This window comes from Papio anubis, chromosome 18 (genome assembly GCF_008728515.1).
Source record: "Papio anubis isolate 15944 chromosome 18, Panubis1.0, whole genome shotgun sequence".
Classification (NCBI taxonomy): domain Eukaryota; kingdom Metazoa; phylum Chordata; class Mammalia; order Primates; family Cercopithecidae; genus Papio; species Papio anubis.
This window is the reverse complement of record NC_044993.1, coordinates 62,594,097-62,615,614: the sequence shown is the minus strand read 5'-3', so window position 1 is coordinate 62,615,614 and position 21,518 is coordinate 62,594,097. Positions and strand designations below refer to the sequence as shown.

At 48.5% G+C, this 21,518-nt stretch overlaps 1 protein-coding gene across 5 annotated transcripts in view; it reads right to left on the bottom strand.

Annotated features, from left to right (window-relative positions):
- Window positions 1–18,528: 18,528 nt before the first annotated feature.
- Window positions 18,529–21,518, bottom strand: part of LOC101011777 — a 154,612-nt gene continuing 151,622 nt past the window's right edge. For all 5 annotated transcript variants that reach the window (XM_031658476.1, XM_031658471.1, XM_031658473.1 and 2 more), the window contains one exon: window positions 18,529–19,221. In XM_031658476.1, coding sequence (XP_031514336.1) covers window positions 19,217–19,221 — 5 coding nt within the window. In that variant the 3' untranslated portion in view covers window positions 18,529–19,216. The remainder of the gene's footprint in view (window positions 19,222–21,518) is intronic.

Here is a 21,518-nt window from a genome sequence, read left to right as displayed (position 1 = left end):
TTTTTTTTTTTTTTTGAGACGGAGTCTCGCTCTGGCACCCAGGCTGGAGTGCAGTGGCACGATCTCACCTCACTGTAAGCTCTGCCTCCTGAGTTCAAGTGATTCTCCTGCCTCAGCCTCCGAGTAGCTGGGACTACAGGCCACCACGCCCGGCTAATTTTTTGTATTTTTAGTAGAGATGGGGTTTCACCATGTTGGCCAGGATGGTCTCAATCTCCTGACCTCAAGCGATCCACCCACATCAGCTTCTCAAAGTGCTAGGATTACACATGTGAGCCACCATGCCTGGCCTTCATACCCTTTTGATGGACACTTGGGCTCTCTCCCTGGCTGGGTCACTCAATCAGTTGCTTTTAATTGTATTTAAATTTAATTTTGGTGCACACAATGAGATCTCTGTTACAGAATTCTTAGGTTAAAACTTAGTCACAATGGCTGGGTGCAGTGGCTCACGCCTGTAATCGCAACACTTTGAGAGGTCGAGGCAGGCTGATCACCGGAGGCCAGGTGTTCGAGACCAGCTTGGGCAACATAGTGAGTCCTCCGTCTCTACTAAAAATACAAAAAAATTAGCCAGGCATGGTGGCAGGCACCTGTAATCCCAGCTACTCTGGAGGCTGAAGCATGAGAATCTCTTGGACCTGGGAGGCGGAGGTTTCAGTGAACCAAGATCGTGCCACTGCACTCCAGTCTGGACAACAGAGCCAGACTCTGTCTCAAAAACAAAAACAAAAACACAAAAACAAGCAAACCTTATTCACAGATTATGATGGGACACCCAGTAGTAACCCCTGAGCTAGATGTGTGGTAGACTCCCAAGATGTTAACCTGAAGTCTGCCGTACTGTGGTGAGACCTGCTTCTGTGCTAGAAAACAGACTCAAGCTGTCGAAAACCACCTGTACCATATCCTGCCCCATTTGTCCTCACCCAGCTTCTGGTAAATAATGTCCATTGAAAAATGCTGGTTGGGCTGACATGGTGGCCTAAGTGATAACGCCTCTCAGGAGTGTGCTGGGGGGTGGAGGTAGGAAAAGGAGGGCACTGTGTGGTTTTTTTGACAGTCCCCTCAAAACTGCTGGTGGCTTGGTGCTGGAAGGCTGTCGCCTCAGCATGTTAGCTGAGCTGTGGTTTCTCTGAATGTTAATAACTTTCACTGTTTCAGCTTGAGTTTCCTCCTTGACATCACCAAATGAAAACATATGTCAGAGGTTTTGGGTTGCTGGTGCCAAATCCAAGTTGGTTTATCAGCCATCGCTCCCCGCCAGACAATGGAGGCTGTGTGCTGGGGCGGAGCCGCTTCCCCTTTGACATTGGCTCTTTTCTAAGAACCGAAAATAAGCAACGGAGGCTGTGACTTCACTTTTCTTGGAACTGCTTTACATTACCACCAAAATGGAGAAAACCCTCATTTAGCAGCTTTTGGATTGCCAAGTTCTCTAATTCTTTCTGTTGCATATTCTTGTAATGCTCAAGTTTTACTGACAAATTCTTCTGCATCAGGTGAAGCAGGAAGGGGAAGGAAGGACCATGTGTGAAGTAACTGAGTGCTTTCTTGCCTGGCCTGTGGGTGTGTGGTTTCATGGTTGAGGAGAAAAAGCACCTGGAAGACACACTGTGTGTGGAATGCCTTCCAGTTTCAAGGGTGACAACCCTGCAATCTGCAGGTCAGCAGATGGCCTTGGGCTGGTGTTGCTAAACATCAGGCTACAGCCAAAACTTACAGAGCAGCTGCCTGCTGCAAGGATAAGGAGAAAAATGCATTTTCAGTCATAATGACCTACATTTAGTAGATATTTTGGAGCCGGTGCGAAAGGACATCTTCAAGGGGCCTCTGCCTGCTTGCGATAAGGGAGAAAGTGATGTTAGTCAAACCTGGGGTCCAGTCCTGGTCCTGCCCGTTCCTGTCTGACTTTGGCCTTGGAAGTCAGTCTGTGAAGCGGAGACAATTCTTCCTTCAAAGGGTGGTAGCTGGTAAGTTCTTGGGAACGGAATTAGCTTTCCCCTCCTGAGAGTGGATCTCTGTAGACAGGCACACACGTTGTTCTGAAATCATCTCTTGCTATCTGTCCCTGTTGGAGGCGCTTCCAGTGACATCGTGATTGTGTCTTATTTATCTCAGTATCCCTGCCCAGCATGGGGTCTTAAGTAACATACATGGGCATTCAGTCAATGTTAGGACTGGCTGGGTTTTAGGCTGGAAGACAGAGGAAATATACAAGCAAAGGCACAGTGTCTTAAATTTATACTTGGCCCACAGCAGTTTTCAGATGAAAGGAACCCCCTGCTTAGCAGGGCCTTTTGAATTGGCCCCCCTGTGTAGTTTATAGCAGGCCCAAGGGTGCTGGCTTGACTGTTGGGGAGTGCTGTTTAAGTACAGAGGAAAGACTTGGTAAAGACATAAAAGGGTGGAGGAAAAGGAGCGAGACAGCCGAGTCCAAAAAACGATTCATGTGGTTTGGACAGAATCTGAAATGAGAGTCTTTTGAGACTGACTGAACGTCTCTTGATAAAGAGTGCAAGTTCAGCTGGGCGCAGTGGCTCATGCCTGAAATTCCAGCACTTTGGGAGGCTGAGGCGGGCAGATCACCTGGGGTCAGGAGTTCAAGATCAGCCTGGCCAACATGGCGAAACCCCGTCTCGACTAAAAATACAAAAAATTAGCTGGCTGTGGTGATGTGTGCCTGTAATCCCAGCTACTCGGGAGGCTGAGGCAGGAGAATTGCTTGAACCCAGGAGATGGAGGTTGCAGTGAGTGGAGATCGCGCCACTGCACTCCAGCCTGGGCAACAGAGCAAAACTCTGTCTCAAAAATAAAAAAAATAAAAATAAAAGAATGCAAATTCAACTAAGAGTTAAGTGCCAGGGACTGTGCTAGAAGCTGTCTCATGAGTTGGTTCATTTTACTGTCCCAGTACCCCTGGGAGGTCCGTTTCCCCTCTCCCCTTTCACAGCTGTGAAAACTGCTGCCACAGAGATGAAGTCCTTTTTCCAGGGGCATCTAGCTGGCAGCCGAAGAGCCAGGTGGTGAACCAGTAGGTGCCCCTTGTCGTCAAGGACACTGTTGTTGCAGGTGGCCGGGACCAGGCCCTTCCCTAGGGCAGCTCTGGGAGCTGATGGTCTCTACATGGGCGCTGGCCCCCTCTGCTGGTCTGTGCATGAAAAATGGGATGACAACCAGTCACCAGAAAACAAGGGCACAGAATGGAGCAAAGGAACGAGACGGGGCCATGAGAAGCTTCACCCCTGTCTACCCAGGAGTTCTGCTCATTATGGCCAAGCCGAGGTGGGGGTGGAGAGAGTGCTGGATTTGGCAGCCAGATGGATTCTGAGAGGCTTGCAGTGGGGCCAGCCCCACTGTTCATTCAGGGGATGACCTTGGGTGGGAAATTTCACTGCCCTTACTTGTGATGTCCATAGAGAAGGGATGACGTGGGGTCAGAGAGGTTAAATAATTCATCCACATGACTGTTCACTGGGATCCAGTGCTTCAAAGTTCACTTTAGTGGCCTTTCCGTCGCCAAGCGCCTGCTGGCTTCCAGACTCTGGATACACGAGGCGAACGAGACACGTGGCTGCACCCTGTGCGCATGGTATCTTCTTGGACCTCCCATTCCTCCTTATCGTTCCCGTTTAAGCCCGAGAAAGTCCCGTGCTTTTAAGAACTTGTGTGGTTAGATTGGGCTCACCTGGGTATCCAGGCTAATCTTCCCCTCCCAATGCCCTGACTAATCCCATCTGTCAAAGTCTTTTGCTACGTAAGGTAACATATTCAGAGGTTCTGGGGATTAGGGTATGGATATCATTGTGTGGGGAGGGACATTCTGCCTACCTAGTCGGCCCTCTAGACCCCAATGATGTGTATTCGTGCCAAATACAAAATACATTCACCCTGCCCCAAGGCCTCATCCTATTATAACATCAACTGAAGAGTCCCAGATCAACTCTAAATCTCGTCACCTAAGCACCTCAATCTGGTACTGGGGAGGCTTTGGGTATGACCCATCCTGGGCAGTTTGTCTCCTTCTGTGAACCTGGAACTCACTAAACCAGTTACCAGGCCCTAAAGTGCAGTGGGCGGCCGCCCAGAGGAGCACAATCCGGTTCTGTCCCTGATCCAAGGGACCTGAGATGTGATATGGGCAAGAAAGATAAGGAAGAAACAATGAGGCTGTACACCCAGAAATACCAAACCACCAAGCCTCCCTCCCTGCTGGTCACACAGGACAGGGAAAGGAGTTTCTCCAAAGGGCCTGTCAGCACCGAATTCCACGTCCTGTGAGTTTGGGAAGAGGCCAAGCTAGACGCCTTCCTCCAGCGGGTACTGCTCATTTTAGAAAGTGAGTCAGTCTGGGCGTGGCGGCTCACAGCTGTAACCCCAGCACTTTGGGTGGCCGAGATGGGTGGATCACCTGAAGCCAGGAGTTTGTGACCAGCCTGGCCAACATGGCAAAACCCTGTTCCTACTAAAAATACAAAAATTAGCCGGGTGTGGTGGTGCACGCCTGTGGTCCCAGCTACTCGGGAGGCTGAGGCAGGAGAATTACTTGAACCCAGGAGGCGGTGGTTGTGGTGAGCCGAGATCGTGCCACTGCACTCCAGCCTGGGTAACAGATGAGACTGAGACTCTGCCTCAAGAAAAAAAAAGGAGAGTCGGTGCCTGCCCTGGGGTCTTCCATCGGACAGCTGTGCATTACTTCAGGTGAAGGTTTTCCCAGAGCACAGCTGAGCCTGGTCGTCCTGCATGTAGGACTCAGTGTTGTCAAAAGTAGCTGATTATCAGCTCCACCTGGGCTGTTTTTAACCTGGTCCTACCCATATCTTTAATTAGGATCCACGTGCTGGGGGCTTAGGGAAGTCTAAGCTTTTAGAAAGCTCTCCAGTGAGTCTTGTCATCAACTAGGCTTGGTAGCCACAGATCTACAGCTTCCTGGCCCAGGGACACCTGGGCCTCAGGAGGGGTCGGAGCTGCCTGTGGCACTGGTTGTGAACTGGCGAAGGCTCCCTCGGGTGGGGATCCTGAAGCCCTGAGGACAAGGACCAAGAGGCCTACGCATGCCCCAGGCTTCTGAGGAGGAGAAGAAAGGAAGGATGGAAAAAGCCCATGTGGAGGAACAGGGCTGCTCTACCTCTTGGATGTCCAGGGCCATCTTGATGCTGGGCCATTGCAAGGTAGTGATATCAAGTTCCCTTTTAAAAAGCCCTGTGGCTGGGTGCAGTGTCTCACTCCTGTAATCCCAGCACTGTGGGAGGACAAAGCGGGCAGATCACCTGAGGTCATGAGTTCCAGACCAGCCTGGCTAACATGGTAAAACCCCATCTCTACTAAAAATACAAAAATTAGCCGGGTGTGGTGGCGGGTGCCTGTAATCCCAGCTACTTGGGAAGCTAAGGCAGGAGAGTCTCTTGAACCGGGAGGCAGAGCTTGCAGGGATCTGAGATGGCGCCACTGCACTCCAGCCTGGGCAACAGAACAAGACTGCATGTTGGGGGAAAAAAAAGTGAGTGCTTTTACAGAAAACTACTAAGTAAACAATAGGACAGTGGTACCCAAGTGACTGATGTTTGGATACTTTTTCTTGATGTTCTAAAGTAGAGCTGCACTATCTAATGTGATTGTCACCAGCCTCATGGAGCTGTGGAGTACTTGGAGTGTGCTGGTGTGACAGGCGGAGTTGCCAGACTTAGTAAATACAAGTTGAGGGTGCCTCCCTCTCCACCAGTGTGGGCTGTGCACAGTGACTTCCTTCCAGAATGGAAAGGGGGATCAAAGAGTAACTTTACAGTGGCGAAACCTGACAAACTGCCTCAGCTAGCTGGCCAAGGTTAATATCAAGCGATACATCACGTTAATAGCACACATGGGTAAGACACCTGAGGCCCTAGGAGGCCAGGACTTAGAAGCCTCAAATTCCACAGCCAGTCCTCTTCTCAGTGCCCTCACGTGGCTCCTGCAGAGAGTAGGGACAGTGCCCTAAGGGGCTTTTGGGAGCTTGATGTGACCACATGAGGTCTCTTGGAGGCCTGGAGAGGCATTTGCAGACATGGTGTCTCCCATAGGTATGACAGCCGGGGTTGGTGCTAGAGACCTCTGGTCAGAGCCTGTAATGCCACGTCATGAATTGCCACAAACTTAGCAGCTTAAAAAACAATTGTATTAATATCTCACAGTTTCTGTGGGTCAGGGTCTGGCAGGGTGTGGTTGGGTTCTCTGCTTAGGGCCTTGTTAGGCCAAAATCAAGTATCAGCCAGCTGAGTTCTCTTCAGGAGGCTCTGGGAAGGATCCAGAATGGGCATCCAGGCTCATCAGGCTGTTGGCAGAATTCAGTTCCTTGCACTTGTAGGGCTGAGGTCCCATTTCCTTGCTGGCTGTAAACTGGAGGCTCCTGGAGGTCCCCTCCATCTTCAGGAACAAGCCTTGAATCTGCCTCCTGCTCTCCAGCCTCTGATTTCCTGGGCCCGGGTTTAGAGAGGGCTCATGTGATTGGCTCAGGCCCTCTACCTTAAGGTCAAGTGATTTGGGACTTTACGTCTGCAAAATCACTGCAGGGCAACACCTAGATTCATGTTCGATTGAATGCCTAGGGGAAGGTGTATCCAACAGGGGTGGGAATCGGGTCTGTGGAGGGGAAGGGGTATCTCAGAATTCTGTCCACAAGGACCTGCCAGATGGAACAGCACAAGAGGGCTTCAGATCCAGACAGCATGGGTCCAATCCCAGCTTTACAACCACTCAATAAATGGTTTGGGACACACAGCCTCTTTGGGCTTCTGTTTCCTCGCTTTGCAAAATTGGAGTAAGAACAACCTTGTTCGCCGGCCTGTAGTCCCAGCTACTCGGGAGGCTGAGGCAGGAGAATCACTTGAACCCAGGAGGTGGAGGTTGCAGTGAGCCAAGATGACACCACTGCACCCCAGCCTGGGTGACAAAGCAAGACTCCATCACACACACACGCACACACAAAACAGCCTTGTTAAATTCATCCCGTGTGTTGATGCGCTGGCTGTAATATTCCCACTATTAGTCGCTTGCTCCCAGAGCTGCCCTGCCCATTGCGAGAGCTCTTTTGTCTTTCTAGGTGGGAGAATCGTGTTTCCCCTGCCTTTACCACATTCTCCACCTCTCTGGCTGGTGTCATGGTCCTTTAAGGAGAGTGAGCGCATTGACTCCGGGATCTCGGTCTCTCCAGTTTGGCAGCTGGCCCTGGCTTGGCATGAGAAATAAATGTCAGTGGGAAAAATCTTTTTAAAGATGTATGTATGTAGTAAAATGCATATCCAAACACAAACGTCGTTGCACATGTTGATGTGTCTTAAGAAACCGGGGGTAGGGAAGTTTGGTAGGTGGACGTTATTTTCCATCTCCTTTCTCATTGTATGGCACATGGAAGATGAGATTCTGGCTTTAGCATTTCTCTGTGAGTGTCCTGTTTATTTCATGGTCATGGGCCTTTAGTACCAAATTTACTTGAAAACCTTGTGAAATTATTTATACAGAAAGAAAGAATGAGGAATCATGGGTAATGGGAAAGCAACCAGCCAGTTTTGCAAAAATTCCAACATGAGTGATTTATAACTAATTGGAAAAACATGTCTCTTCTCAGTTGACTTAATCCTTTTTGCAGTGCTGGGTGCCATAAGCATTCTCAGAAGGTTTAAGGAGCATAATCAGCTCCCAAGTTGGTCTGCACAGTGACAAAAAAGCACAAAGGGCTCTGCCTGCATCTGAGGGTCATTCAGTCACGGCCAGCTCTGTCTCGGGGAACAAAGACCTTGTCTGTCATCAACCTTCCTGGCTAAGGCGAGGGAATGGGTTTGGGACAGTAGAGTGTGGGCACTTGTTCTGGCTAGAAACTTAGCCTTCAAAACAAGATTCCAGAGGCAGAGTTTGAGACCCAAACAGGAAAAGGAAATGCCCAGTGTTGAAGTACTCAGAGCGGAGGGGTCCCGAACCGTTTAATTGTAAGCACAGTGTTGGGTCCTTACGCCCTTTTACAAAGTTGTTTTCAGAGATGCGGAAGTCGATGGTCCCCACTTTCTCTTCCTCATTGGAGTTCCCTGGAAAAGAGTGTTCCCAGGGACACATGATGTGACGGGGCCACAGCCCCACCAGTGTCCTTAAGAGGGAAACCTGTCAGCAGAGGGGACTGATCAGCCCGGGCTGATCACATGGGCTATGCTAGGCCAGGATCTGCAGAAATCGATAGCCTGCCCTTAAAGCTGCCAAGTCAGACCCGGTCGGTCATGGTCCTGGCTTCACTAGCCAGTCTCAGCCCTTGGCTTCATCTTTTGGGGCCAACGCGCTGTTGTTTGTGAGATGGAGAGAATGGCATTGCCCCTTCCACCACCAGGGTGGCTTCAGGATGAAATTCAACACGGGAAGCACCCTCCCCCACCCCCATGGACCAAGAGGTGATACTATTAGAGTTATATGGGTTTGTGGTTTCCCCTTACTGTCTCCACTTCCTTCCTGAAACCCTGAAAGAGGCTTCGCAGGAAAGGAAGGGTCTTTCAGATGCCTGAGTGCAGCTGGGAATGGCTGTCCCCAGTTAGCCAGGCTGGTTGGAGCCCAGGGTGATTTGGCTGGGTTGTGGGTTTGAACCACCAGAGCTACTGAGGCATAGCTGGCCCACTGCCTAGTGCTGCCAGCCATCCTACAAACGCCGCCATGACTCATCCCTGGGAGACGCTCCAGCATTGAACAAAAGGGTTGCCGGGTCTTGTGCTGATCAGGACAGGCCACTCTAGAGTGATCTATCGTCATACTGTAAGGACAGATCTGGGTCTTGTGCCTCCCAGGGACCCTGAGCCCAGAATACACATGACAGGGCCCCAGCCCATGGGCACTGGCCCCTTGTTAGTATTAATTACTCACTTACGTGAAATGCACCTGCTCTTGAAGAGGGGGACAGCCAATGATTAAAATAGTTGAGGGCAGGTCACCAGGCTGTTTCAGGCTCCATTAAGAAATGACTCTGAGGCCGGGCGCGGTGGCTCAAGGCTGTAATCCCAGCACTTTGGGAGGCCGAGACGGGCGGATCACGAGGTCAGGAGATCGAGACCATCCTGGCTAACACGGTGAAACCCCGTCTCTACTAAAAATACAAAAAAACTTAGCCGGGCGAGGTGGCGGGCGCCTGTAGTCCCAGCTACTCGGGAGGCTGAGGCAGGAGAATGGCGTAAACCCGGGAGGCGGAGCTTGCAGTGAGCTGAGATCCGGCCACTGCACTCCAGCCTGGGTGACAGAGCGAGACTCCGCCTCAAAAAAAAAAAAAAAAAGAAATGACTCTGAGAGGGTTACTTTAGAGCAAGGGAAGGGTCTTCCTGTTTCAGGGGCTCTGTGCCTGGCTAGCATCCCCCCCACTCTTGTTGTTGTTGTTGTTGTTGTTGTTGTTTTTTTGAGATGGAGTCTCGCTTTGTTGCCGAGGCTGGAGTGCAGTGGCGCAATCTCGGCTCACTGCAACCTCCGCCTCCCAGGTTCACACCATTCTCCTGCCTCAGCCTCCTGAGTGGCTGGGACCACGGGCATGTGCCACCACTCCTGGCTAACTTTTTGTAATTTTAGTGGAGACGCGGTTTCACTGTGTTAGCCAGGATGGTCTCAATCTCCTGACCTTGTGATCCGCCCACCTCGGCCTCCCAAAATGCTGGGATTACAGGCGTGAGCCACCAGCCAGTGCCTTATTTTATGGAAACCCCAGCCTACTCCAGCCACCCAAGAACCTTCATTAAGTGGCTTTGAAGTAGGAACGGCTACTTAATTTGCAGGGATCAGCACAAAATGAAAATCAGTAATTTTCAGAAATTAAGATTCAAGATGTTAACAGCAGAGCATTCAAGCAAGCATTGGGGACCCTTCTGAGCACAGGGCCCTGGCTGTATAGTTTGTACACAGCCCAGGTCTGGACAGAGTGCAAGACAGACAGCTGGCTTGCAGCATGTGAGTGAACTGAGTCACCCTGCCCTTTGTGGGAGTTGATGTGCATCTTTTCTAGGCTGTTGGTCTGGCAGGGCTGATGATGTGAGCGGGGCTTGCCCTGGTCTGGACTGAATGTGATACACTGCGACAAGTTGAAGGGAAGGGGATTGGAGTAGGGTGCTCCAGGCAGCATCATCTCTGTACAACAGGAACTCCCTGAGTTTGGACACATGACTTGATCACCTGTCACAAGGTTCAAAGTGAAACCCAGAAGGCCAGGCAATGATGCATTGAAACTGTTACTACCCAAGTTTAATGGCATTTTCCAATACCATTAAAAACTTTTGACCAGGTGCGGTGGCTCACGTCTATAATCCCAGCACTTTGGGAGGCCGAGGCGGGCAGATCATGAGGTCAGGAGATCTAGACCATCCTAGCTAACATGGTGAAACCCCATCTCTACTAAAAATACAAAAAATTAGCCAGGCATGGTGGCGGGCACCTGTAGTCCTAGCTACTTGGGAGGCTGAGGCAGGAGAATGGTGTGAACCTGGGAGGTGGAGCTTGCAGTGAGCCGAGATCGTGCCACTGCACTCCAGCCTGGGTGACACAGCAAGACTCTGTCTCAAAAAACCAAACCAACAAACCAAAAACAAAACAACCAACTTTTTTATAGATATGATGTCTTGCTGTGTTAGCCAGGCTGATCTTCAACTCTTGGTCTCAAGTGATCCTCCTGCCTCGGCCTCCCAAGTTGTTGGGATTACAGTCATGAGCCACTGCGCCTGGCCTCCAACACGATTTTTAAAATTTTGATATATCTATGATTTTGGATTATACCTGTTTTGTTACTTCCGTTACAGAAAACTGACCTGGCTGGGTGCCGTGGCTCATGCCTGTAATCCCAGCACTTTGGGAGGCCGAGGTGGGCGGATCACTTGAGATGGGGAGTTTTAGACCATCCCGGCCAACATGGTGAAACCCCGTCTATACTAAAAATAAAAAATTAGCCAGGCATGGTGGCGGGTGCCTGTAATCCCAGCTACTCAGAGGCTGAGGCAGGAGAATCACTAGCCGTGATACAGAGATTACAGTGAGCTGAGATCGTGCCACTGCACTCCAGTCTGGGCCACAGAACAAGACTCTGTCTCAAAAAAAAAAAACAAACAAAAAACAAACAAAAACAAACACTGAACTTACTAACCATGAGTGTACAAGGAGAAACCAAATCAGGGTGAAATAATTTGTGCCTTGTTTTCTTTGCCTTTGACTTTCAGCCTCATGCATTCCTGCAAACGCTTTGCACCTGGCAAACCTTATGAAGACCTTAACTTTTCTGTTTTAAGTGAGATTTCCAAGTGAATTTAAGTTGTGTGGCAAAGGACACTCCCTTTACTGGAGAGCAATTGGTATCTGAAGAGAATGAGGTAGAGGTTGCTAAGGAAACCCCTGTTTGCAATGTTTGGTTTACATAAATTATTGAGGAATAAGAAGAATAAGTTTATTCTTTCTTCCAGATGGTAAACTGGAAGGGAAGCATGTTAGTGGGTAAAGTGAGTCATGGGCCATGGGACGCTCAGATGGAACAGGGCTGTGGGATGCCTCTCTCTCTCTTCACTTGGGACCCCTTTCTAATTTACCTACCAAGCCTCAAAAGACAAAGCCCTCTTATCTGTTTAGGCAGGAACAGATACAATTCCTCTGGGTGGATGGGTAGGGGAGGGAAGGAGGAAGTTTGCGGAAACTGAAAGAGAACTTTTTTGGGGGGAGAGGGAGAAATCTCTTATTTAATTACAAAACCAAAATATCATTTGTAATGCCTTCCTTCTCCTACTAGTCTTAAGAAATTGATATGTAATTCACATACCACAAAATGCAGCACTTTAAAGTGTGCCATTCTCTGGTGGTTTTTGTTTGTTTTTGAGATGGAGTCTCACTCTTTATCACCCAGGCTGGAGTGCAATGGCGCGATCTTGGCTCACTGCAACCTGCGCCTCCTGGATTCAAGCCATTCTTCCGCCTCAGGCTCCCGAGTAGCTGGGGTTACAGGCACCCACCATCATGCCTGGCTAAGTTTTGTATTTTTTGTAGAGATGAGGTTTCACCATGTTGGGCAGGCTGGTCTTGAACTCCTGACCTCAGGTGATCTGCCTGCCTCGGCCTCCCAAAGTGCTGGGATTACAGGCGTGAACCACTGTGCTTGGCCTTTCCCTGGTGTTTAGTGTATTCACACAGTGGTACAACCATCACCACTAGCTATTTCGAGAACACTTCATCACCCTAAAAGAAATGCCATACCCGTTAGCAGTCAACCCCACAATCCTGCCATCCCCCTCAGCTCTTGTAATCACTAATGTACTTTCTGTCTATACGGATTTGTCTGCTTTGGACTTTTCGTTCCAATGTAATCGTGCAATATGTAGCATTTCGTGTCTGGCTTTTGGCACTCGGCATGGTGGGTTTTTAACATTTTTGTTGTTGTTGTTTTGAGACAGAGTCTCGCTTAGTCACCCAGGCTGGAGTGCAGTGGCACTATTTTGGCTCACTGCAACCTGTGCCACCCTGGTTCAGGTGATTCTCCTGCCACAACCTCCCAAGTAGCTAGGATTACAAGCACCTGCCACCATGCCCAGCTAATATTTGTATTTTTAGTAGAAATGGGGTTTCACCGTGTTGGCCAGGCTGGTCTTGAACTCCTGGCCTCAAGTGATCCACCTGCCGCAGCCTTCCAAAGTGCTGGGATTACAGGCGTGAGTCACCATGCCTGGCTCAGCCTGGTGTTTTCAATATCCATTCATGTTATGGCCTGTGTCCATACTTCATCCCTTTTTATGACTGACTCCTTTTAATGACATAATATTCCATCATATGGATAGACCGCATTTGGTTTCTCCACTCATTGGTGGATATCCGGGCTTTTGGTTGTTTTTCCTAATTTTTGGCAAAAGGGACTTGTTGACACCTAATGGAACTGCAGGAGTCCCAAAGCTGGGCCTTGGTTTTGGGGAAGACTTAACCCAGAAGTTAGGGAAAGGATAGCACAGTATTTGATGTTCCTCATGAAAAACGCCATTTTCTGCGGTGGTAGTTGTTGTTATTGATAGAGATGAGGTCTCACTGTGTTGTCCAGGACGGTCTCAAACTCCTGAGCTCAAGTGATCTGCCCACCTCAGACTCCCAAAGTGCTGGGATTGCAGGAGTGAGCCACTGCAGCAACCCCATTTTCTGAGTTTTTAATTGTTTCATCAAAAAAGTAGGAAGCCCTCATATTATCTGTTTATCTGATCTTAATAGAGCTTTTTCAGAATTAATGTTTACATAGATATCTTTTTTCATCCTGTTTTCATCTTATGATGTTTTTGTATGTAAAGTGTGCCTCTTCTACACGTTATATGGGTGGGTCATGTTTTTGTTTGTGTTTTTTTAAATTTAGTCTCACTAGCTCACTTTCACTTGGAGTGTTTAAGTTCACTTTCGTTCAATGGAATTTCTTTTTTTTTTTTTGAGACGGAGTCTCGCTCTGTCGCCCGGGCTGGAGTGCAGTGGCCGGATCTCAGCTCACTGCCAGCTCCGCCTCCCGGGTTCACGCCATTCTCCGGCCTCAGCCTCCCGAGTAGCTGGGACTACAGACGCCCGCCACCTCGCCCGGCTAGTTTTTTGTATTTCTTAATAGAGACGGGGTTTCACCGTGTTAGCCAGGATGGTCTCGATCTCCTGACCTCGTGATCCGCCCGTCTCGGCCTCCCAAAGTGCTGGGATTACAGGCTTGAGCCACCGCGCCCGGCCTCGTTCAATGGAATTTCTAATGTACGCTATTTGTTTGTGTGTGTGTGTGTGTTTTTTTTTGGACAGAGTCATGCTCTGTCACCCAGGCTGGAGTGTGCATTGGCATGATCTCGGCTCACTGCAACCTCCGCACCCCTCCCCCGGTCCCAGGTTCAAGTGATTCTCCCACCTTAGCCTCCGACTAGCTGGGATTGCAGGTGCGCGGCACTGCGCCTGGCTAATTTTTAAAAAATATTTTTGGTAGGGAGCCAGCGTGCCCAGTCTGTTTCTCTCATCTTTGTTTCTTGTGCCTCCTTTCCTGCCTTCTTTTGGAGTAATGGAGGGATTCTTCACATTTCCTTTCATCTCTGTTGACTTTTGGCTACATCTTTTTTGCTGTATGTTTTTAGTTGTATATGTTTTCTGTAGCGATTGTTCTAGGGATTACAACAGACACCCTGACTTTTCACAGTGCACCTGCAGTGCTTATGACACCATTTGTGCAATAAGGCAGTCAAAAGGAATGAAGCACAGACATGGGCCACACATGGCTGAGCGTCAAACTTTATGCCAGGTCCAAGCAGCCAATCACAAAGGCCCACATATTGTATGATTCCATTTATATGAAATGTCCAGAATGGGAAAATCCAGAGAGACAGGGAGCAGATTACTGCTTACGCAGTGCTGGGGAGGAAGGAAGGAATTGGGAGGGGTGATGACTAAGGATAACAGAAGAGTTCACTTGGGAGTGTGAAAATGTTTGAAAATCAATTGAGTTGTGGTGATGGATGCACCGTTCTGTAAGTAGACAAAGAGCCACTTATTTTTATCTATCTATCTATCATGTCTGTCTATCTATCTTATCTATCTATCTACCTACCTACCTATGTATGTATGTATCTATCTGTCTATCTGTCTGTCTGTCTGTCTGTCTGTCTAGGAGACAGTCTCATTCTGTTGCCCAGGCTGGAGTGCAGTGGCACGATCTTGGCTCACTGTAACCTCTGCCTCCTGGGTTCAAGAGATTCTCCTGCCTCAGCCTCCCAAGTAACTGGGATGACAGGCACCCGCTACCACACTCAGCTAATTTTTTTGTACTTGTAGTAGAGATGGGGTTTCACAATGTTGGTCAGGCTCGTCTCGAACTCCTGACCTCAGGTGATCCACCTGCCTTGGCCTACCAAAGTGGTGGGATTACAGACGTGAGCCATCATGTCCAGCCCCATAAGATAGATTTATATTCACCTTTTAAGAAACTGCCAAAATGTCTTTTGGAGTGGCCATGCCGCCATGTTCTACCCAGCGTGGATGAAGGCTCCATTTCCACACACCCCCGCTTGATATTGATGCGACATCTTTTTAATGTTGAACATTTCTGGATAACACATGCAGCGTGGCTTTGTTTTGCATTCAAAGTGTTTCATATCCCTCGGCAGCATTTGAAAGATTTCTTCATATGGATTGTGTGTGTATATTTTTGCACATTTATTTCTGAGAGTTTTGTTTTTTGGCAGTGTGCTGTTGCAAATGGGATGTTTTCTTCTGTTAACTTTTCTAACTGCTTGTTTGTACATAGGAAGACTGTTTCAGGCCAGGCTTGGTGGGTCACACCTATAATCCTAGCACTTTGGGAGACTGAGGCAGAAGGATTGCTCGAGCCCAGGGGTTTGAGACCAGCCTGGGCATCATAGTAAGACCTCGTCTCTATTTTTTTTTTTTTTTTGAGACAGGGTCTTTCTCTGTCGCCCAGGCTGAAGTGCAGTAGTGCACTCCCAGTTCACTGCAACCTCCATGTCCTGGGTTCAAGCAATTCTCGTGCCTCAGCCTTCAATTCAATACTCGTGCCTCTGGTATTACAGGTATGTGCCACCACACCCGGCTAATTTTTGTATTATTAGTAGAGATGGGGTTTTGCCATGTCGGCCAGGCTGGTATCAAACTCCTGGCCTCAAGCAATCCGCCTCCCTTGGCCTTCCAAAGCGCTGGGATTACAGGTGTGAGCTGTGCCCGGCCCCATCTCTATATTTTAAAAATTAAGAAAAAGGAAGGCTGCTTAGTATGTTACTTCTGTACCTAACTCCTTAGCAAAATCTGCCTCCTTTTTAAGAGTAAATATAATTATTTCACCTCTTGCTTTTTTCTTAAATGTCTTACTTTCCTTCTTGCCTAGTTTCATCAGCTAGGGCCTCCAAAATAATTGTGGCAACAGAGGGCATTCTTTTCTTCCGCAGGTTAATGGAAGCTTCTATTGTTTCCATCCCCTACAAATGATGCTGGGCTTTGGCTTGATAGGTGTGTGTCTGGGTGTAATTTCCTTTGTCGTGTGTAATTTAAGGAAGTATCCCTCTTTCTAATTTGATAAGTTTTTAAAATAAGTTTTGTAGTAAATTTTGTCAAATGCCTTTTCAACATCTACGATGATTGATTTTTCTTTTAGCATATTAATATAAATGAAATTAGGCCGGGTATGGTGGCTCACGCCTGTAATCCTAGCACTTTGGGAGGCCGAGGCGGGCAGATCACAAGATCAGGATATCGAGACCATCCTGGCTAACATGGTGAAACCCTGTCTCTACTAAAAATACAAACAATTAGCCAGGCGTGGTGGCAGGCGCCTGTAGTCCCAGCTACTCGGGAGAGTGAGGCAGGAGAATGGAGTGAACCCAGGAGGCGGAGCTTGCAGTGAGCCTGGATCGTACCACTGCACTCCAGCCGGAGCAACAGAGCGAGACTCCATCTCAAAAAAAAAAAAAAATATATATATATATATATATAAAATGAAATTAAAAGATGTTCTAATTTTGAACCATCCTTGTCACACTGTACAAGTCTCACTTGGTTTAGATCACTTTTTTTTTTTTTTTTTTTTGAGATGGAGTCTCGCTCCATCGCCCAGGCTGGAGTGCAGTGGCCGGATCTCAGCTCACTGCAAGCTCTGCTTTCCAGGTTCACGCCATTCTCCTGCTTCAGCCTCCCTAGTAGCTGGGACTACAGGTGCCCGCCCCCATGCCTGGCTAATTTTTTTCTTTGTATTTTTTAGTAGAGATGGGGTTTCACGCTGTTAGCTAGGATGGTCTTGATCTCCTGATCTTGTGATCTGCCCGCCTTGACTTCCCAAAGGGCTGGGATTACAGGTGTGAGCCACCGTACCCGACCAGTTTTAGGTCACTTTTTTTTTTTTAGGCCCCAGTGGGGTTTATTTGGTAATACTTTATTCTGGATTTTCTTACATTGATTTGTATGTAAACGTCTTACCTTGTTTTGTTTTAGAGATAGGGCCTTGCTCTGATGCCCAGGCTGGAGTGCAGTGGTATGATCATAGTTTATTGTAATTTCGAACTCCTGGGCTGAAGTGATCCTCCTGCCTCACCCTCCTAGGTAGCTGGGACTATAGGCGCAAGCCACCACACCCGGCTAATGATGAAATTTTTTTAGAGACAGAGTCTTGCTCTGTTGTCCAGGCTGGAGTTCAGTGTACATTGTAGATATAAATATTTATTGGTCTTTCTGCTGGAATCATTCCCTCTCCCATCTGTTTCAAATTCATGCACAAGTACTCCACCCACACCCCCCAGTTGCAAAGTATTGATGTTGTCCAACCTGCCTTGAGAAGGGAGAACTGTTTCCCTCTTTGTATGTCTGCTGGTGTCCAGGCTGCTGCTGTGTTTTTGGTACATACTTGACCCACAGAGTGTGGGAGGCAGGCAGGGAAGGCTTCTGCATTTCCTTTCTGGACCAGAAATCATGGATCCATCAAGCATATTGAGAAACCAACAGGTCAGGTGGCTGCACACGCTAGTTGGCATCTGACTCTAAATTGCTCAGGGGCCCCTGCATACCAGTGATTTGCTTTTCTTTTATTGCAAAAGCAGAAGTGGGGGTTGACTGAGCTTGGGCAGCCTTGGGAGGCAGACAAGCCCGCATCAGCGCCATCCTGGCCGTTTGTAGGTTGTATGACCTTGGGGGAATCTTCTCAACTCTCTGAGCCTTTGTTTCTTCTCTCATGAAGTAGGGATCATCCATTCCTCATTGGACTATTGTAAGACCTAAGATCAAACTTGTAAGGCCTAAGATCAAACATCTTTTTTTTTTTTTTGAGATGGAGTCTCGCTCTGTCACCAGGCTGGAGTGCAGTGGCGCGATCTCAACTCACTGCAGTCTCTGCTTCCCAGGTTAAAGCAATTCTTGGCCTCAGCCTCATGGGCAGCTGGGATTACAGGCGCCTGCCACCATGCCCAGCTAATTTATTTATTTATTTTTTTTGTATTTTTAGTAGCGACGACGTTTCACCATCTTGGTCACACTGGTCTTGAACTCCCGACCGTGTGATCCACCCGCCTCGGCCTCCCAAAGTGCTGAGCCACCATGCCTGGCCCCCAGATGAAACATCTTTCAAGGCACTTGGAGAAGTGCCTGGGCTCCGGGGTCTTTAGGCTGTAAGCATAGCAAAACACTTAAATCACAGCTGCTTTCCCGTCTGTCTTCCCTCCAGTGTGGGAATGTGGAGGACCAACCTCCTCGTTCCCATTCACCCTGGAGTTCTTTCTTCTAAACTTCATCTGGCACCTGCTGCGCTGTGCAGGGATTCATTGCGGGGCGAGGGGAAAGGGAAGGGAGGAGTAGGGCAGAGGTCAGGGATGGTCAAATCTGGCCTTCATCTTGCCTCAGTCCCCGTGGCTGATGCCTTGCCCTTTACTCTGGAATCTGGACCCTACAAGCTCCTACCAAAGGCTCAGTGCAGAGAGGGCTCGAGGGCACCCCCTATCGGTGAGGAGATTCTGTAGCTGCCCACACCTCCCCATCTCTTGAGTGGATGATCAGCCCCAGTAATCCAGAGACACGTTCTTGGATTCTGCCAGCTTTATTTTTCAGTTGAAAACTCAAAGGAAAAAGTTATATCCCAAAAGAAAGTAAAAAACTTGCAATGCTGTAGCCTGGGGGCCTGAGTTCACAGGTACCCCTACCAAAGCGGAGGCCCTCCCCAGAGCCTCCTAAAGCATTCCGTCCCAGTGTGTCTACCCCAGAGAGAGAAGCTCCCTACCTGGGCTTCTGATTAACGGGCTTGGGGCCATCAGTTCCCCTCAAGGAACCTCCTGTCTCAGAAAGAAGACCCCTGGATCAGGCAGGGAAAACCAGTACCAAGCTGCTGAGGGCCTGGCTTCGTGTCCCCCACCACACAGTCAGTGTTCTGAAGCAGCTTCCCAGATGGCTGTTGAATAAGTGAGTAAATATCTTGGGCATGAACAGGGGCCAGGTGGAGTTGTCTCCGCAGAGCTGATACTCGCTGGCCACACTGTCTCCTGGTTTACAGTGGAGGTGTGGAGGAAGGGGGCCCCAGAAGTATTTTTGAGCCCAGTGGCAAGGAGCTGTTGTTCCCTGCGTTTGAAGCACGTGCAGTTCTGAGTTTCTCAGCATTCCATGCTGGTTATTCTGTCCCAGCCATGAATCTTGCCCTTGCCAAGGAACTGGAATTGGAGTAGAAGGTGAAGGAGTTTGAACTCTTTGGCAGCCTAATGCTGGCTTGGATGAAATCTCAAACTGTAAAGGAGAGAGAAGAGAAGTAAGACCAGGCTATGGGCCTCAGAGGAGAGGGTCCCCTGGCCCTCATTATTAATAGGACAACTCCCCATCTACTCCCACCCATCTCCCTCTCCCCTTTTTGTAAGAGCAGCGGGCATGGGTCAATGAGTCCCTATATCTGCAGGGCCTTTGCAGGCAGTGGTGCTAGGCCCAGCCTGCTGAGTTCCTTGGAAATTGAACAAGCATCTATGGAGGGCTCACTCTGCGTCAGGCTCTGCTGCCAGCACCCCGGACACAGAGAAGACCAAGACACAGTTCCTAGCCAAGGGGAGGGTGGAAGCTTAGCACACGATGCTTTGAGAGCTCAGGATGCATCCAACCCACAGTGTGGGCTAGAGGGAGCTCACTGTGTGGGTGAGATCTTCAGTACAGCATGCAGTGGAGGCCGTGACGCGGGGCTCCTGGCCCTAGAGGTGCTGCTCTGCTGTGTCACTGTCAAATGTGGTGGGCAAGGGCACAGACTGACACTCAGAGCTACCAGGTTCAGGAAATGCCCTTCTATCCCTCATCTGCTAAGAGAACTGTTTAAAAGATGGGCTTTAATTTTTTTGAGATGGACTCTCGCTCTGTCACCCAGGCTGGAGTACAGTGGCTCACTGCAACCTTTGCCTCCCAGGTTCAGGCAATTCTGCCTGAGCCTCCTGAGTAGCATCTGCCACCACACCTGGCTAATTTTTATATTTTTAGTAGAGACGGGGTTGGGCCAGGCTGGTCTCAAACTTCTGACCTCAAGTGATCCACCTGCCTTGGCCTTCCAAAGTGTTGGGATTACAGGAGCGAGCCACTGTGCCCAGCTATTTTTTTTTTTTTTTTTTTTCAGATGGAGTCTTGCTCTGTCGCCCAGACTAGAGTGCAGAGATGTGATCTTAGCTCACTGCAACCTCTGCCTCCCGGGTTCAAGTGATTCTCCTGCCTCAGCCTCCCGAGTAGCTGGGATTACAGGCGTGTGCCACTATACCCGGCTAATTTTTATATTTTTAGTTGAGACGGGGTTTCACCATGTTGGCCAGGCTGGTCTCAAACTCCCAACCTCTGGTGATCTGCCCGCCTCAGCCTCCCAAAGTGCTGGGATTACAGGTGTGAGCCACCTCACCTGGCCAGGAAGCACCCTTCTATCCCTCATCTGCTGAGAGAACCGTTTAAAATATGGGGTTTACGTGGCCTTTTCTGCCATCTCTTTCTACTACATTCTGGTTCTTTTTCAGATATATAATTTTCAGTAATTAGTCAATTAGCTGATTAGATAAATTAATTGCTAAACTACACATTTAGTAGTTAGTAATTTTAATAATTTCTAGTTCCCTGCTGAAATCTATACTCTGTGTCTAATAAGCCTACGATCTGAGTCCTGTGTGGCTGTGTCTATTGTCTGTCTGTGCCAGTTTTTACACCTAGAATTTTATTTCCTTATATGTTTGGTTTTATAACTACGGTGTTCATATGTATAAAGTTTATCATCGCATCACCACGCCTAGCACAGAGGTGCTCAATATACATTTCTAATGTAAAAAATGTTAAATGTGGTTAAACACATGTAAAATTCACCATAACCATTTTAAAGTACACAATTCAGTGTAAGTATATTCATATTTTTGTGCAACCAATCTCTGGAACTCACTAAATCCTGCCAAACTGAAACTTTATCCCCATTAAATAGCCCATTACTGCTCTCACTCAGCTCCTGGCAGCCACCACTGTACTTTGTCTCTATAAAACTGGTTACTCTAGGTCCTTCAAATATGTTTTTGTGACTGGCTTATTTCACTTTGTATAATGTCCTCAAGGTTCATCCATGTGGTAGCGTGTGTCAGCATTTCCTTCCTTTTTAAGGCTGAATCATAATTGAATGTATGAAGAGACCACATTTGTTTATCTGTCAGTGGACACTTGGGTTGCTGCTGTCTCTTGGCCTTTGTGAATAATGCTGCTATGAACATCGGTGTATAAATGTGTGAGACCCTTTGAATTTTAGGGGATACATACCCAGAAGTAGAATTGCTGGATTGTACAGTAATTCTTTGTTTTGAGACAGAGTCTCACTCTGTCACCCAGGCTGGAACGCAGTGGTGCAATCTTGGCTCATTGCAACCTCCGCCTCCCGGGTTCAAGTGATTCTCATGCCTCAACCTCCTGAGTAGCTGGGATTACAGGCCCGCACCATCACACTTGGCTAATTTTTGTATTGTTGTAGAGATGGAGTTTCACCATGTTGGCCAGGCTGGTGTCAAACTCCTGGCCTCAAGTGATTCGCCTGC